At 34.1% G+C, this 19,416-nt stretch overlaps 1 protein-coding gene and 3 long non-coding RNA genes across 7 annotated transcripts in view; 3 read left to right on the top strand and 1 right to left on the bottom strand.

Moving 5' to 3' along the window:
* Positions 1–7,182, top strand: part of CAH1 (carbonic anhydrase 1) — a 28,868-nt gene extending 21,686 nt beyond the window's left edge. Inside the window, exons 5-7 of the mRNA XM_069126368.1 lie at positions 2,235–2,349; positions 3,105–3,283; positions 3,935–7,182. Of these exons, the coding sequence (XP_068982469.1) occupies positions 2,235–2,349; positions 3,105–3,283; positions 3,935–4,003 (363 nt within the window). The 3' untranslated portion in view covers positions 4,004–7,182. The remainder of the gene's footprint in view (positions 1–2,234; positions 2,350–3,104; positions 3,284–3,934) is intronic.
* A 137-nt stretch (positions 7,183–7,319) lies between these two features.
* Positions 7,320–10,367, bottom strand: LOC138186466 (uncharacterized). Of its 3 annotated transcripts, XR_011174887.1 has the most exons (4): positions 10,228–10,367; positions 9,492–9,928; positions 8,272–9,351; positions 7,320–8,211 (listed from the first exon to the last, which is right to left on the bottom strand). It is a non-coding gene; the product is annotated as an uncharacterized LOC138186466 (long non-coding RNA). The 3 variants fall into 3 exon arrangements; XR_011174886.1 differs by having other exon boundaries at positions 7,320–8,409; XR_011174888.1 differs by lacking the exon at positions 8,272–9,351.
* Positions 9,296–10,334, top strand: LOC138186467 (uncharacterized). The gene is made up of 4 exons (XR_011174890.1): positions 9,296–9,438; positions 9,591–9,758; positions 9,846–9,948; positions 10,201–10,334. It is a non-coding gene; the product is annotated as an uncharacterized LOC138186467 (long non-coding RNA).
* A 1,462-nt stretch (positions 10,368–11,829) lies between the features above and the next one.
* Positions 11,830–12,837, top strand: LOC138186465 (uncharacterized). Of its 2 annotated transcripts, XR_011174885.1 has the most exons (3): positions 11,830–12,232; positions 12,305–12,468; positions 12,573–12,837. It is a non-coding gene; the product is annotated as an uncharacterized LOC138186465 (long non-coding RNA). The 2 variants fall into 2 exon arrangements; XR_011174884.1 differs by having other exon boundaries at positions 11,830–12,468.
* Positions 12,838–19,416: the final 6,579 nt, after the last annotated feature.

Genomic DNA, 19,416 nt, shown 5'->3' with positions numbered 1-19,416 from the left:
GGCTCGCATACAAAATAAAAATACGATAAGCCAGTAAAACAAATGGTAACGAGGAATAAAAAGTTCCCTATCAAAGGTAGAATTTGAGCGATTAAAATCTATTATTAGAGTTACGGTTATTAAACAAGACAGAGTTAGAATATAGCGTGATACCTGTCTCAAAGTCAGCGATATTTCAAAGCCGCGACGGCAGATTCTTAAGATCGTAATCCGTTTATATGCTGTTTTTTCTACGGGTGCATAGAACCGTATTCATAGAAACATATCCATATTTATAGTCGTCTGGGCTTCTAAATAAGCTCGTAAGCTCTCCTAAGCAGAATCCGTAACAATGACGCGGTCTGCTTCATCATCTGTTTGATGACACGTTACGTAATCTTTCGAGAGCGAATCATTATCCGTTATTTCAAAGACAAAGTGAAATTCTCTCGTTATCAGTACGGTATCGCGCCACCAAGGACGAATGGAAATCATGCACGCGATTTTCAATTACCGGTATCCGCTAATTTTATTATAATATTTTCCGCTTGCAATTAAAATTTTGCAGTTTATTGTTAGACTCTTTTTTTTATATAACACGTTTGGATTAATAACGTTAGAGAATTTTAGATAAAAATTAAAACGAAATAAATGAGAGACGAGAGATGGGTAAGGAACATTGAAAGGAATTGCAGCGAATGATTTTAAATTAGCGACTTCCGCTTTGCACGATCCGCGAATGGAGATAGGTTTTGTCGTGCAAGAATTGTACGAATAGATTTGGATATTCAATCGGAATTATTTTCACATAAAAACCACGCACAGCGATTGCGCAATCGTTGTTAGAATATTTGCGGAACGTTATAACGCGAGGCAATTCGAAAAGTTACATTGTGCAATCGATTGCTTATAGTAGTCGTTGTTTGCTGGAAATTTTCATCGAATTTGTGCCGATCAAACAGATTATTTACGGCCGCCAATGTTGCACGGAAGTTGTTCAAATTTATTACAGCTGATTACGTACCGGTAGTCCTGTGTAACTAACTTCCTGTGTAGCATTTTATAAATTTAGAATGGAACATTTTCTTGGCTAAATCTAACTTCATTCGTATCAGTATCCAAGACAATATCATATCAAAAACTTAAAATCTTTCTATCGTAATCTTAAGAAAATATCCCGTTAAATTTATCTATAAATTGAAAATATTTCTCCAAGGCCTTGAAAGTTTAATATTATCTTTTACTATAATTCTCAGATAATGTTTCATTAAATTGTTCTATAAATTAAAAAAGGTTCACAGTAGAAACTTTTCTAATATGCTGCACAAGTACAAGAACGTTCCTTCATTTGCGCATTGAGTACAGCGTGAATCGTTTTAGAGCAATCGAGTATAAATAGGTGCGTAGTAATACGTTTCGTCGCGATCAGAGTGCATATTACGCTTAAAAAAAAAGCCTTCTTAATCTTTAAGCTTGCTATTTCTATATTAACAGACTTTGACAGGCCGTAATTTTCGTATATATTATTACTAAGCGATAAACATTCGACGACCATTAGATAATGCACGGTCATTAATACTGGCTGAATGTATATTCTTGTCTACATTTTCTCTATACAAATTCCATTTCCTCGTTCGGCCATTTTTCCAACAACATCATCTTCCAAAGGCATTTTGCCTTTAATTAAATTCGAGAGACAGGAAGGCGACGATCGTCCAACTTGTTCTTGATAAAACCAGTCGACTATTCTAATAGCTGTTAACTGTGTTTCGTATAATGTCTGCAGTTTTCCTCGTTGCGTCACTATGAATATTTAGGCGTCTTTTGACTTCATTGAAAGGACAGTGTATGAGTTACGATGAAGATGCACTCGTGTAAGATGATCGGTAATTTAACTCGAAATAAGAATGGATCGTTTAAAAAAAAAGTTGAACCTTTTTTTTTTAGTAGAAGTTACATAGATTTTACGTTTTTGAAATTGTTCGAGAATATTAGCATAATGGAAATTCCGCGTGAGAGTGAAATAATATTAATCAGATTCCGAATCAGTTCGTTACAAATTTCAGAACCGTACATTAAAATGTTCTTTCGTTCTAAATTGATTAAAGAATGATACATGCAGGTTTTTCTTTTGTCGGTTTTTGAAAGTATACATCATACGACTCGGTTAAGAATATGAATATTTATGTATACAATAGAGATTAAAGGTTGATGATCGTACTGACGGAGTGTGTTGTGCAACGTTGTAATTGCAGGTGGGAAAGACACACGAGGAAATGGAGAAGATCGCTCGTTTGTTGCCATATGTCTCGCACAAGAACGAAGTCGTAGAAATCGCAGATCCAATCGATCCCAGCAAGCTACTTCCTGGTCAGTATTCTATCAAAATATCGTCAATTTTATATTCACCTAACTTCATTACTCACCAACCATAACTCCATTATTCATCATTAACCAATGTCAAACAAAAATCGTCCAATAACTTATTTTTCTCTCGCCCATTAGTTGCATAGGACTCTTAAAATTTTCATCCTACTTTCCAATCATGATCGCTTAACTCTTTAAAGCAGTGCTATCGTTTATGCTATCATTTATGCCACGCGAACCTGGTCACACAAAGGGAATTGGAAATTACAAACGAGACACGATTCTTTCGCATGACAGATCCTTTCAAAATCGATAGAAATTTGCTTACCAAGCTTTCCAAGGTGTCTTTAAAGATTCATTTATCGTCTTCCGTAAGAGAAAACACAATTATTATAGACAACGTCTCGAATATTTTAAATGACGGTCTTGATCGATCGTCATGTCCACTATATAGATTATCGTTTTAATAATGAATCGCGTAATTTTTTAAAAAAAGCATTACGTTAATGAAGTTACGTAATTTTTCTCGCGCTCGATACTCTACATATTAATAAATTAGTATTCAGTTTAAAATATCAAACGCAAAAAACGCGAACCAATCCATCATACGAGCGCGCTTTCTATCGTCTGAGTCCATTATTTATCGCGGTGGCAGATCTTATCGTTGGAAATACTTTACGACTTTTTTCATTTTATAAGTCGTTCATTTTTTTAATTAAGGTCGTATTTTATTTCGTGCTTTCTGTTTCCTGATCCAGATGACAATGGCTACTGGACGTATCTGGGTTCGTTGACGACGCCACCCTGCAACGAGAGCGTCACTTGGATTCTTTTCAAGAAGTGCATCGAGGTGTCTCATCATCAGTTAAACATCTTCCGCAACTTACGTAAATTCTCCCGTGGGGAGGAGTGCCCGTGCCATGAGAACCATGGAGCGGTAAGTAGATTCAGTTTCACGTTTGCATTCTTTATACTGTTAATTCATTACGAAGCACATTATGAAATAAGCAACGTTGGATAAATTGAGGAGAAAATGGAATATCACTCGTAGAAACCTTCGAACATTTTAGAGCTTCCTAACACCAAAATTGGGGGAGTCCTGCAATCGCCATAAATATTTACTACGTTGGAATTTTGCATAGATGCTGAATTTTAATCGAATGTTACAATTTTTCATAAAAACTACATTTAATACCCCAGTATCTTGCATCGACATTGAACTCTATCGAATGTCTCGTACTCAATGAGATTTTACACAGTGTAAAAAACAAAACTTACTAAAGCTGACTCCCGACAAACGAACGAAGAATATTTCTAAAAATTGATCACAAACTCCTATCGACGTCAACCAAGGCGGGACAAAACACCCACTGGACACCTTCTCCGTCGGTTCGATTAATCTTTCTCTCGCCTCACAAATCCACCGTCTTGGCGACACATCGCACACCCTTTCCTTCCATTTTTTTCTCTCGTTTTATTTTTAGCCGTAGCGCCGCGTCAACGTCCGACCGCGAAAGAATGAATTCCAGATCGGCGGAATCACGGCCCAGTTTTCCTAATTCCGGCGCCTGTGTGCCGCTTGTTTCAGGTAATCAACAACTTCCGTCCGCCGATGCCGCTCGGAAATCGCGTGCTGCGCGAGTGTGGCAGCTTCTGAGCCGGTTCACCGGCGATGCCGCATCGAGATCACCCGGTGCCGGGTGAAAAACGACGGGAAAGAAGCGACCCAGCCGCGTTGTCCACCATTATGGTGGACCATGGAGCGACCGCGACCACTCGACGCGCTATGGTCGCCAAACTTGCATCGCCGTTCAACCTTCATTCTGTATCGTGGACCTTTCTCGCTGGGAGAACGAAGTGCCTTCTTTGTCTGTCGAGGATTTCCGGAATGGTGGTCGGAAGAAGAGAGGACGAAGGACAAGAGAAGATTTTTTATGGACAAACTGGTGGATGAAGACTAAAAGATACAAGCTGCTAAAGAAAACACATTTGTACGGTGTAATTGTATGTATCAAGGCAGTGAAGAAGATTCATTTGTAAATTGTTGTTGCTTGAGGTTTATTCTTCTAGGTATAAACAATTCAATTTTACGCTAGAAATTAGGCTATATTTCTTCCTATATATATATATCTCACTGATACTTCGTGTTTGTTATAAAAAAACGAACGATAATAGAATTTCTGCCGTGATATTTGATTTCCTTCATTTGTCTGGAAAACATGAAGTGTCGATGAGACAGAAAGAAAAGTACATCGGTTGATTTGTTGGTCTACAGCAACTATATATACTAGCGTATTTCTGATGTAATATCGAATGGCGTATAACTAGAAAAATAAGTCACAAACTACATTTTTATACACGAACTTCCTTCGTGTCTTAACGTCTACAATCAGTTTCTAAATATCGGCCACTTTTTTAACACCCTGTATATTCTGGATACGTCCTTCGAGAAGTTTTAGTATATAAGGTTGAATTAAGTAGGATAAACGGAATGATTGACGAGTGATTGAATAAAATGCTGTCCATCGTTAATGATAAATGAGATTTTTTTTAATCAATCGTTAAATATTACTTATGGTATTAAAAGGAGAAGAAGATAAAGTATTGTATTAAGCAACAGGGTTTTAATTAGTTTAATTAACTTTGAACGAACCATAGCGGCGATCTATGGTGAGAAAAGAGAAACTGCTGGACAGCATTGGAGTCGTAAGAAAGGAATGTACAAAGAATCGTGTAAAGAGTGAAATTTGGAAATCATTTCAAAGGCGCCATGACACAGAACGTTCGATGAACGTGTCAATAGTGGTATACCTGCGTGTCTTGTTTGAATGATCGGGTACAATAGAACGATAGACGTGTTAACGCTTGTTCATGATCTCGACGATAATCGCGAAAGAACAAAGCAATGCGTGAGCATTTCACTTCGATTCCAAGTGCAATTAAAAAATCGTAGTTGAAACGGGAGGATTTCGCTTGAACCGTATCGTAGAGTAGAGACTGTAGATATTTAGTTGAAAACTTTTGCGACTGCTTGTTTTAACGGATTCAGAAACGAGAAACGTGCCTATACGTACATATATTCACACTAATACGGAAGATTCATTCAAATTTCAGCGGTTTATAGGAAATTTTTTAAATCGTAATTTTTAAAACGTTTTACAAAGATTTTAGAACAGGCCCGTCCACTATTGATCGATCCACCAAGGATCTGATAGTAAATCGGACAGATACCATTGTTTATGGAATGCTGTATGATGATTATGTTTCGCGTATAAATAATTATATACACTATATACATATATCTTTACACGTATGTACGGGTGTGACGTTCAATATAGATGTTTGCGGTTTGTATAGTTTGTTAAAATGTCCGAGGCTGCTGAGTATCATCGGCCATCAATGTGAAAATGCAGCTAACGTTACCCTAATGTTTGATTACGCGTATCAATCTTTTCTCGAAATTAACTTGTGGATTGGAAAAACGTGGAATTATTCTTCTATAAAATTAAACAAAATAATTAAATTTAAATAAAGTATTTTCGAGATGTTTTCAAACACGAAGAGACGAGCGTGAGCAGAAGTGCCACTTTACATTACCCACACGATAATAGTAATCTTCCTTCTAAGTCACTTTTCGAAGCACAGAAAGGAAACCGCTCGATACGCCTCGGACTATGCACGCCTATGTGCCTTTTTAATCACCTACATGAAGTAACACAATTGTATAATGTTGTTAATACATATTAACTTTCGTGTCTGAGATCATTGAGTATTTTTCACTCAATTATCACAGACGCGAAGAACAATGGAATTATCATTTTTGCATATTGCAATTTTATTTTGTAACAGATGCTTTTGTCGTGACGACAACGCCTCGTTCATATACATACATATTTCTTTCGTTCATTTTATCTAATCAAAATCGGGTAACCACACATAAAGGAAGCACAGTGGTTACAACAAATATTTGCACATGTCTTCATTTTTCAATGAAGCTTTTTTGTTATCAGATTCTACATTTCATTTTCGTAATATCAAATTTTCGTAGTCATATGAAGGTATGAAACTTAACCTATGGGATCATGCAATATATTATAGCAATATGCTGTATTATAAATACGTCAATTTCTTTAAATTTGGTAAAATTGTGAATCTAGGTAGAAGAAACAGTGACGAAAAAAATATTATACGAATTCTTAGGAATTCTTTTCCATAGTCACAATGTTAAAGAAGTAGAATTTGATAATGTAAATTGATTCAAAGATGTTGGTATACTTGAATTTAATTAATTCATATATAAATACTCTAATAAATACAATGGTGTGGAAATACTTTTCGTAGCCATTGTAAATGACTGCAATCATACTGGAAATAATGGGTGCAACATTTGCATGGAGGTGTAAAAGAAGTTTACACGAGTTACCGATTCACATATTATTCAACCCGGTTTTGATTATTGTAATATATTTGCGTGACCGTCGATCAGAGATCGTAAAGAGCTTTCTTCGTACCGGAGTAGCGAGTGTCAGCTTTCAATATGCTAGTTGAAATGCTGAAAGTTTTACTTCTCCTCTTACTGTTGGTTTTCTCCTGAAACGTGTATTTTACGTTAATGGACATTTTACCTCGAACGTGATAATGGTAAACGTCGTGTTCGTTCTCTGGTAACGATGATTGTATCTAAGTTTTCTTTTTCTTCTCCTTCCTATATTTATTGTTGAACACGTGAGAAGCAATCTGTATATGTATTTCGTAGCATCGACTGTGATAAAAGAAAAAGTAAGAAAAATGGTAATAAAGGGTCGCGAGAGATCTCGCAGCGATAACATGTTTAAATGTTTGTTTGAAACCTAATATATTCCTTATATAACCATTTGTATACGTCCGGTACACGAATCTATAATGAATTGCAAATAATACATTTCATTTATTTACTTTTGTGTACTCAATAATTGAACTGCGTTATTTTATGCATTTCTGGGAAATTTGAACATGCAAAAATATATAAAATAGCTAAAAATAAGAACTCTTTGCAATACACATTTAGTTGATGAAATCTTTTATCTAAATGACCATTTTTTAATTATATTCATAAAAATATGAATTTGCATAAATATCTGCAGACTACTAATAATATATCTCATTTATTTTTACTTTTATGGTCAATTGCCCTTACGAATAATATTCAAAGAAATAACTTGTCACATTTCATCGTTACAAAAGATTAGAACATAAAAATTATGGTAAGTTGGCAGAAGGCATTTCCTGTAACGAAGAATAAAAGAAACAAGATGCAACAACGACTTACTACCGTTAATTCAGTGGGGAAAGCGTCCATCTGAAAACCGGTTTCAATGGTCGATCCTGGGATTCACGATTATATTATAATGCCAAAAACTAGGTATAGGATGGACCCATACACCACGTTCTGTCCTTGGTTAATAATCACGGTCATATAAATCATATATGACCGTGGCCAATGATAACAGACATATCTTCATACAGAATCACAGACGAGGTACAGAATAACACGCAATAATTTTTTGTGCCACACAATTCGAGTACATCATTCTCGTATCGTATACATCGCAATCGATTCAGTATACTAGTAGCACAGACGAGGTGCAGGCACGTTTCCACACATCTTCAGCTGTTTGCGCGCGTTTCTACGCGTCGCCACGTATCTACGTGCGTCTCAATACGTCTAGGAACATTTCAATACGCCTATGCCCTTATACATCCTTGTTGCACATTGTCGCCTTCCTTTTTTTATCACCACCAGTACAGCTCATCTTTGTCGGACACTATCGCCTCTTTTGATTAACGCACGTACAGTCTGTCTTTGTTGCACTCAATGGAACAGGTCTAGAAATTGAACAAAGAAAATTCAGAGGCGACTTCAACAGAAGGATTAAGTTATTTGACCTCTAATTAAAAGCATCATGCTGTATAGAGCAGAGATATGGGATCGGAAAGAGCAATGCAGGCTGGAGGTGATACAGAATAAGTATCTCAGATGAATATTAAGGCTCAAGTGGAACAACTCAAGATACATTGTAAAGGCTGAAACAAATAGAAACAGAATCAGAGTAGAAGCAGGTATAAGGAATGCAACATTTGAAGAAAAGATAAAGCGAGAGTTAGATAACGGAATGTTTAAAAGAGACAGAAAGAGAGGGTGCTGTTTTTCCTCTGAGATTATCAAATTTCTTTAGTTCTTACGATAAGAATTATAGAGGGACTCATCGTGTATCACAAATTTTTAAATATCAATCAAATTTGTCGAACATAACTTTCCTTCCATACATTCAGTGTAAATATCACCCACCTCTGGCTATTTAGATATTTTTTGTTACGTTACGATCTTGAACCATGTAATTACAGAAACTGTTGAATTTTTTTCTACTATAGTTCTAAACATTTATGTTTAAAATAAAAATACATTTTACATGTTAAAAGTTACAAATGTTTATTAGATACGTAATAATAATAATAATTAATAATTGTGCTACTATGTTATATACATAGTACACCATATATATTATAATGTATAATGCTATATATATACAGCATATAATATACTAGTATATCTCAAATAAAATATTCTAAAAATTGCAAAAAATATTTTAAAAGGAGCAAATTATTTTTTCATAATTATTTTTGTGATATTTAATTTATACATTATTCATAAATATAACTGATCATAATGACTTGGTACATTAGTTAGCTATTATTTAGAAATATATTTTTATAATGTATATTAATTTACTTTAGGCATTTACAGTAACAAGTTGGACCATTTATATCTAAAATTTGATAGTTATTCTGAGTGCGATTAAACGATTTTGCTTTATATTAATATACTTGGTGGTTTCTTTTATACGGATCATTGATTCATTCTGAAAATCACTTCATTTAGTTTTTTTCTTTTTTCATAACCTCTTCTTTTTTCCTCTCTCTCTCTTTATTAAAATTTTCTGGCCAGTAACATCATTTTATTTTGATCTAAAATACATGTCATCTTTAAGCTTTATATATATATATAGCAGTCAATTTTATTTAATCAAATAAAATTATAACATATAAGCGCAGGTATCTATGTCTTAAATTCATATGTTTCAAAAGTGATCTAAATATTAACTTACGTGTGTTTACTTTTTACGCGTATCTCACTGTTCAGCCTATCGTAATGTTTCTTTGTTTGAAACATAATAAGGTCGCTAAGAAAAACATATTTCTTCCAGGAATCTGACGACTAGTATTCGTACCGCTCCACTTCTCGAAGAGGAGCCTCTGCTATTTTCATTCCTCGTCACCATTATTCGCTAGACAAACCGTGGAGTGAGGTGTCAGTTTAATGTCGGAGACTGAAGTGGTTAGACGTCGCGAAACGACGGTAGTCACGTTTGTGCGTATTTAACGTAAATTGTTGTTTTATTTTTATATAATTTATTACTTTTATACATTACTTTAACATTTTGTGTAATTCTTTTGTGCAGATTATTGTTCGATCACAGAGAAAATTTCCAGATATGGGAGGATATCATCAATTTCATATCGCTATTTCTTTTATTGCCCAGCTCTGTTTAACAGACAAAAAAAGTACGTCATGTTTTATATTTTATAAATATTCATATGATCATAATATTTGAGATATATTAGCTATATATTTTTTTTATTCTGAATATGATGTTTCTTTATCCTATGGTAAATAAATAATAATTAGTTCGTAGTTTTGATAAAGCAATATTTTCATGAATAATAATTCGATAGAAAAAAGAAAGATTCAAAAGAGTAGTTTACTTCTTTTTCTTTCATAAAGAACAAATTATAATATTCTTTTCTTTGTTACAGATTTCTTCCAATCTTCATTTCTTTCACGGGATTTGGCGATTCCTATTTGATGATGGCGGCTTCATAATAACTTTCCTCGGACCACAACGATATCAATGACAACGTTGGTCACATCTAATCGTGAGTCGTAAACATTTTTGTTCCTCTAGTCGCTCAATCATGCCGCGAGGAAAAAATCCTAATCAACACAGGCGACGGTTGTATTACGTAGAACTTTTGACGAACATCGGATGCAGGTATTTATTATCTTTGTGAGTAAATTTTTTTATCTGTACTTTATTCATTAGTTCGGAATAGGTTTCTTTGCACATCGCGTTCTGCATTTTAATATAAAGAATTGATACAAATAATCTGATATTGATAATTATTCAATTCGGGTGCAATACTCGCTACATCTTAAATCTAGCTTGGGCCCTTCTAATCACAAAACACAAAATATTTTATGAAAGTGAAGTGAAAATACAAATCGCGAAAGCTAGTTCAAGTGCACATGGGCAATCTTACTGATCGCTGTATGTTCTTATCTGCGTGCTCGAACAATATATAAACGTTCGTTTCCCAACCCATTTGGAACATCGATCGCAAGTCAGAGAACATGGTGGGCAAAATCATGGACTGGTAGCACACTTCAGTCGAGTTAGTAACTTCACCGTTGATTCTCGAAATGAAATTGGTTGAAAAAGGTCGGACACGTGAAACGACGTGGAATGCGATTTTCTTGCGGCTTTCTTGTGGTTCTATACCCAGTTGTCCCATCGGAAGTATTACGTATTTTATGATGCCTCAGGAATGAATTAATATTTCATGTATAGTCGTTGACATACTATATCACGGGAATATAACGAAAAATATGTAGTTAATATTATATAAAATATTATTATTATACCTATAAATGTTTCTCATAATTTAATTGCTTTGGAAAAGTTAGTGGGCAAATTGAATGTTCGCTGCTACATATACAAATATATATACATAACCTTGAGTTTGTCTAACAATAAAGCATGGTGTGCTTTCCTCTGTGGTTTAACAAAACACACGCAATAAGGGAAAATACTATCCCGAGAACATGTTCAAACCTGACTGTGACATGTTTTTCCTGGATGTAAAGAAACTCTTGAAATCTACTAAAAGATTTAATCTTTGTTACCTTTGTTAATTTCTGTTATCAAACCGAATAAACCTCATAATTTTCGTAAAGTTATTTCTCATAGTTTATAACGTTTGAGAAAAATTCCGGACCCCATTTTTTGTTCCATAGAAGTGACATATCTACATTTTTAGCTTCCTATGCGCCTCGTACATACAGGAGTGCAATAAATACATATAATTTTGCAGTGGACAGATCTCATTTGGTTCCCAACATTCGAAATGCCTCTTCAGTCCAATATATTTACGACGAAGGGGACAACCACCGTCGTGGAAGCGTGATCTAAACACCCAGGTTCATTTTCTCATAGCCCTTCCTAGCACAGGAGTACAAGTTCCGAAGGACTACCATCGGTTCTTCAGCCCATTCTTTGTAACATCTCTGCCGATTCATTACACCGGTACCCGAGACGTGATGTTTTTCATTTTCGAAGCCTGTTCTTCTATCCTGCGATTTTGGGATCAACTTCCTTTGGGATCATCACTTCCACCAATTTATTCTAACATTCTACGACAGAGCGGACAACCTCCACCGTAGTTGCCTGATCGGGGTACGAACGACCTGTTTGTTCCCCAGATCCTTGTTCCTTTGGCTGCGCCCAGTAATGGAAATGATGATCGATTAATTATCAGGAACGTATTGGTGGATGATTATAGCGAAAATACTGTAATTGCATAGTGTAATCTTTGCTAGTGTACCAAATTTCTTTGTTATTTGTTGTGGTCAATTGAAATAATGATTATACACAATAGGATTTCATTCACTGATACAATACGGATGCTTGTTGGGTAGATAATGTCAGAGTATGCGCAAAGATATCTGAAAGACATGTTGAATTAGGCAACGCGGGGAAAATACGCGTTAGATTTACAACGCAAGTAAAATGTATTATGTGAAATCTTAAAATCCACCTTGTATTTTAATGATTGTTACATTAACATTTAATTGTATTATTAGATTTTCAGTAGTTCCCAGTTTTACTTGGCACAACGCATAAAGGAATTTCGAGGTTGCGGAGAAACAATTAATTTTCGTTTAAAGATAAACAACTTGTCCGATGCGTTAAATCGGATGTGATTGAATGAGGGTTTGATCGCTAGAATCAGAGGATTATAACATTGGTAATTCATTATTCTTACATACTTTTAAAAATGCAAATATATGTACTTGTAAGTAGTATTTATTTAAGAATTCTAAAATATTTTGTTATTATTACTGTTATCAGGTTTTGGAAGAAATTCTTCAGTGGCTGGATGAATGAGAGAAAGAAGTAATAGATGGCATTATTTCAGATAATTGGAGAGGTGTATCGTATATAGATCGATCTCTATTTTATCCTATACTGAACCGATAATGTCGCATGTGACACTAAAATGATATGGAGAACTACGTAGTTCTCGTGTCATAGAACATTTCTTTGTAATTTATGCAAGGTCTATCTTATTCTTGGTCAATATCAATGCTATTAATAATAATTTTGACACATCATATGATGGTCATAATTCATCATCTAAGCATAAAACAAAAACATCTATATCCATCATCGGTATATTATCGATAACCGATAATAGCATTTTTCTATCATCGGAGCAGTGACAGCTGAAAACATTGGCTTAGGACAGAATAAACGTGACGTTTAATGAGACCATAGACGGTTTTCGTACGGATACATATACAGTTGAAGAAGGACTAGAATTCATGTATATATTATATTATTCCTATAATATAGTTTATAGATTTATTAATTTATAAATTGTTATTGATCGTATCATAAATTATCGCGATACTTATTAATCATTATTAACAAATATTTTCTAAACACATTTGGTTTTTAGTATAAAATGAAACGTTCGCAGATTTGTTAAATTATTATATAATTCTGAATCATCAATTTTCGATACCTTTTTATCATTCGAGAGAGAGTTAATCAAAATGTTAACGTCGAATGAAACATAGAAACTTGTGTCTCCCTTAATTTTACTATACACATATTAACACATATGTGTCATATGTAACAAATCATTTATATTTACACATCTTTAATAACTTTGCGTATGATTTTAGTCGATTGTTGTATTCTCTTCTGTCATTCAGGAAGCTTCCATCGACGTTCTTCAAGCGTCGAAAAATGAATTCTCTTACTAGGAGAAGAGGATGATACAAGAGATCATCTAGTACTGCCATTTTATTTCTACTTTTCTAGTACTGCGCGTCTATCTTACTCACCAGGAAAACATAATCGTTCAGAGAAATTAAACTACAACTTCTTGCTTTCGTGTTCTCCTATTATCCTCCTCTTGCGATTTTCTTACTAGGGAAACAATTGAATAAAGAAGTTGTCATGAAGTTGCCTGCGTTTCATATTCTCCTGTTATGCTTGTTAGAAGAGAGCCTTCAAAGGCGCTCAACACTCTCGAAAATAAAGTTTCATATTAGGAGAATATAAGAATATAAGATACGAATATAAGATAAGAAATTAATTGAAAAGATGTTTTGAAAAAACATATTTAATCGCATAGCTTCTTAATAATTGATTATGTGGATATTTTTACGTGTATAATTATAATTAAAATAATAATTTATGTGTATAATTAAATTTACAGATGTTTGTAATTCTTATTCCAACAAAATTTGCACTTTTATCTTTTTGATAATTGATGATGTGAAAGCTTTGTATCTGATTTCTTTTCAATGATGAGGAAATAAAAAAGTAGAGAAGATTATTGTACAAATAAATTTGTAAACGATTATAATTCCATTTTTCATCAAAAAGATGTCGTTTTCAAAAGTAAAGATGTGCTGTATTCGATCAAATTAAATAATTCTCAGAGTGCAAAGAGTTAATATAGCTTTAATTAACTGTTTCTGATATCTGTAATGAAAATCGAGTAACGATAAAAATGACACAATTGTATCGTAAATATTTCTCAATATATTTATTTCTCGATTTGTTTGTAACGGAACTACACGGTAACAATAACATACAGATTAATCTTAAAGCTTTCAATCTTCGAAGCATCTTATCGCTCTACATATTCAGACGATAATCAAATAGCGGATATTGTCAACAATCACAGAGACTTTTATTTGACTTTGTCGTGCGCGTTTCCTACTATTTAAGGAGAACGCGCAAGACGATTTCGCATAAAAATTAATACGCTCGTGGGAGGAGGAAACAAATGGAAACGCGTTGCGAGCTTAAAATTTAATTACAAAATGAGCGGCTAACGAACAATAAATACGACGTTCGAAGATGCGAAATTAAAAAAAGAACGGAAGACTAATACCGTTGGTCGATCAATCAAGGACGAATCATATTCCAAACTCGATTTATTTTTACTTTATTCTCTTTTTCTCGTGCAAAGAATTAATACGACAAAAATTCATCAATCGATTCTTGGGAGGTAAATAGAAGTATATCCCGAGAAAAAGAGAGCAAGAAAAGAATAAAACGAACCAGTCAGTCATTCAGTAACTGTTAACTTGCTTAACTCATTATCGACTAACGTTACGTTAACGCAACACGACTTTTAGAACTCTCTTGGTTAATTTATATTATCGAATTCTTTTAACATTGCAACTATGAAAAGAAAATCTAAAGGTTTGATTCATTTCTTTTTTTCGCATTTAGAGTCTACGATTTTGTAAAGATCGAAGAAATTGATTAATGATAAATTATTTTGTTTTGGTCAACCTATCGAAAAGGTACGTTCTAAACAATTTTTGTCTCTACACATAATGGGTACTTTATTCTAATTTTCAAGTTATACACAAAGGTATATTTCGTACCATATATATCTTGTGAAACTGTCGAATCTGTTATCTCCCCGTGAATTTTAACGTCGCATTTTTTATCTCCATAGTAACATATAAACAATGGGAGAAATAGTAAAAGCTCCAGTCACTGAATTCCAAATAAGTAGCGTTAGGTTATTTAAGTGACGGCGGTGATATAAATCAGCGATTAAAATTCAGTGACGGTAAAAAGAAGAGAAAATTCCAAGTTACGAATAAGTACGATGTGCATTCCATTAGAAATTTTGTCAAATTCTATTTGTTACAAGCGTGCTCGGTTACCATGAGAGGCACTTACCGATAACGATGACAACTACATTGACAAAGTTCTAATTTGGACACGCACACCCTATATGCACGCAATAATCGAAGAGTGCTTGTACACAACATTATAAATGGTAAAATTGAATGGCAAAAGAAAATTTCGATTTTTATTGGAAAATATTCCAATCAAAATGTACCAACTGAGAATACTACAGTATAGTGGCTAAGTGTAATTATCCTTCCTAAATAGTTAAGTTTCTAAGTAGTTAGGAAAAAATATAAGCGCCAATAGACGTTAGTTAAGTGATTTATGACTTTTGTCTATGCCATCTACTTAAACGAATGGAACATTGAGTTTTATCTACAACTAAGAGGTGGCACGTACGTGCTTTTCTACAGACACACTTGTTCTGTTTCATGAATTTGGACTACATTTGTGCGTAAGTTCATTTTCAGTGTTTTAACAAGCACTCTTCAATTACAATGTTTAATGTACAATCTTAATGTACTTTGTAATGTTAATGTACAATTTTGTATAAAATATAGATATAAAGTACGTATATGAAATCAAGGAAGCTTTTGTATATAACTCGAAAACTGAAACGGAACACCTGTTATATGTATAGGAAAAAGTTGTTCAGAAAGATCATCTTGATAACATATTTCAAGCTCGTCGAAATTAGTGAGGTGGTAGCTTTTCGATAGCTTCACATTTTTCTTTAATCATGGAAATTTTGTCCATGTCTCTAATTCGAATAGTGACTTTGTAAAGTATCTGATATTTTAACAGTTTTTTCTATCTCGGCAAAGTAACGCGTAAATAATACACGTTTTTCAGTGATGTTGCATTTACGTAACCTTTATGCGTTATTTTACCGTTTCGTCTCAATTAATGAGTTAATAAAACATCCACTCGGATATACGAAAGTACGTACGTTGTATAGTTTTCGTTTCAATAAAAAAGTTAGTCGTTGCTGATGCAGCAAAATTAGTTAAACGAGATCGTAATAAAACCTTCCACGCATCTTACATATTTCTTCGGCAGCAAGCTTCCGATTTCTATATTCCTATTTCTCACAAATAAAAGCGCGTATTCACGAATGACCTATCTTAATTAAAAAAAGCTCGCTCTACTAAAAACCATTCGAAACTCCTCATTATCGATTATCGGTACATCTGTTTAGCAGACTATTTAACAATATAAACTCGACACGTTTTAACATTTAATATTGTCTTTAAATTACATCGAGATATGGTAACTATCGTAACAATCTTAAACACGTTAACTGCTACGATGGTCATCAGTGATCCATATTATCAAATTTTTTAAAATGGTTCAAATAAATAGATTATGACTGACAAATTTTCAATGTGAGTGACTTATGTAATATTGTCAGAGAAAAAATGCGCAAATACAGTATAATAGTTTATAAGAATTAAATGTTGCTGTGCAGTATTTTGTGATCTGTTGCGGCTTCCGGTGTACAAAATTCGTTTGTACAAAAACACGTGGCAGTCAACGCGTTAATATTGTTCAATAATATCGTTCTATAAAAGATATGTTTGAAACAGCTTTGCACAGAGACGTACACGACTTCGAATAAAATACACACGTGAAATATACACATCGATTTGACAAAATATATACATATATCCGTATACGTGTGCCTCATTATCTGTAAATCTTCGAATTGTTCATTCGTTTTGTAATTTCGATTCTTTGAAGAATTCGTGACAATTAATTGACAAACAGCTCCGGAAACTTTCGTTCCTGGGAGATTTTTCATTGTGGTTGATGCATCTTTGCAAGTGAAGAAAGTAGAACAAGTCGTTCTTCCTGTTTTTTCTTTTTTCTTTTTCTTTTTAATGTAAAAAATCTAACACAAGCGAAAGTAAACGGTGTGCAATTTTACTTTGAATATTTCTCTGCGGTCGGAATGTTACAAAAATAGAAGAAAGCTATATCTCTATCGATCTCAAATCCTTGTTTCTCTTACTGATAGATTTATTGTCGATCTTTTTCGTTTCTACGCGACTGGCCCCACGACTTTAGGACACACGATAATATCCTATAAAAAATAGTACACAATTAGTACACACATCGGTAATCTACGACAGTTACCCCTACAGTGTTTCACAATGTTTCTCTTAATACTCGTTTTGTACGCGTAGCTACGATTATTGTCGTTTGTTTTGTTAGAAGAAATATTCGAAACGGGCGAAATGCTTTATTCTAGATCTAGCTCTATATAATAACGATAACATCGATTCTCTGTAATCTAAAATAGAATCCGAAGTCTAACGACGTTTCAACGCTCCCTAAACCACTTTTAACTAGGAGAAAAATTAATTTTCAGGTATCTGTTAGCTTGTCCAAATCGACCTTCGCGCGATAATTAATTTTTCCTCGATGATTTCAGGCAAGCTTAATCGGGGCTTGAGGCGACCACCTCGTAAATCGAGTTTCTGTGCTAGTGGAGCGATCTGCTCCTTCGATGGGTCGCATATTTCGCGCCGTTTCTGGGTCATTGAATTATCGAAAATTCTTATTAAACCGGATAGACCGTAAAAACCACTCGATTCTATTAAAATCATCTTCCATGTCATTTCGTCTTCCACTCGATTCAATTATAGAACTAAATTGATAGAATCATTTACAGTACATTTCTAAATACGAGTACAGTAAGTTTTAAAAGGCAAATTTGCAAATTTTGAAAGACTTTTTCCACAAATATGTAACATTCGTTATCTCATTTGCGTTTCAAAAATACTCCTTCCATTAATATCTTCCGCATTGCTTCAGTTTTATCGCGAATGAGCATTCTAAGTATTATTACTAAAGATCAAACAACTTCGCGAACGCTTATTAAGATCCTGTACGATACACTCTGCGCAAGTTACGTCGATCGAGGAAATATAATTTAGTAGATTTGTACGCCACAAAGATCAATATTTAGAGATCTACTCTACGTATTCGATTAAAACATTTACACGAGTAATAAGAATAAGTAGATTTTACTCATTGCTCGGATGCACAGCATCTCGATAATATTTCTGGAATGATCTATTAGCTACAAGTATCATTATTATCGATACTATTCCTTCCGTTCCTCCCCGACTTCCACGAAAATACTATCTTCAACGACTTATCGCTGTTTCAGCGAATACTAGTTTTCATTCGGAACGGCAATCGTAATAACGCTCAATTCTCTCGTCGTAATTCGTATCGTTTGAGGTCTCAGAGCGCGAAAGTTAACTCAAGTTATACATTGTCTGCCATAAGTATTATAATACTTTCTAATATTTAGTGCAAATTCGTTGCTTCTATTTTCTTGTTGCTCCCCTGTAAGTCTTATTTCGTTCGCATCACACAATGTACAGTATCAAATAAAATAAAATTTGTTAGACGTTTACAATAATAATACTTATGGTCAACAGTATACATTCATCAGAGCCATAGAAAACACTGAATGGCATTAATACTGATGGCACTACAAGTAAAAAAAGAGAAGAAAGAAGAGAAAGGATCTTCGGCGAAACTCGTTTTTGGAATCATCAAACAACACGAATAACGAGATGAGAGTATCTAACCCTTACAACTACGTGAAAACTGGCTCTGTAGCTTCGATTTTCTTTCGCTTAAGACGCAACAGAGGAATTCCACACGTTACCTACACGTAATAGGCTCACCCCACGATACTGAAGAGTCGCCACAGTACAAAGAAGAAGAAACATTAGGGAAGAAACTATGTCTGAGCATAGGCCATTGATTCTCTAAGCTCGAATAGTCAACGATATCACGATTAATCTCATTCGTAAATCTATTCCGATCTCTTCAGCTACCAGGCTACATGAAATATTTCAGTACGATTTCAGATCATGAACCATGCCCAACGTTATCGTTTACTTATGTAGACTACCGTTGTTATTACTTTAATCCTCCTCTACCTCGATTGTTCGCTTAAAATGATATTTGGACATATAGATCACCATTAAGAAGAAATACATAT

Source organism: Bombus flavifrons, chromosome 13 (genome assembly GCF_040668555.2).
Source record: "Bombus flavifrons isolate JBK064 chromosome 13, iyBomFlav1_principal, whole genome shotgun sequence".
Taxonomy (NCBI): Eukaryota; Metazoa; Arthropoda; class Insecta; order Hymenoptera; family Apidae; genus Bombus; species Bombus flavifrons.
This window is presented reverse-complemented; position numbering and strand designations above follow the sequence as displayed.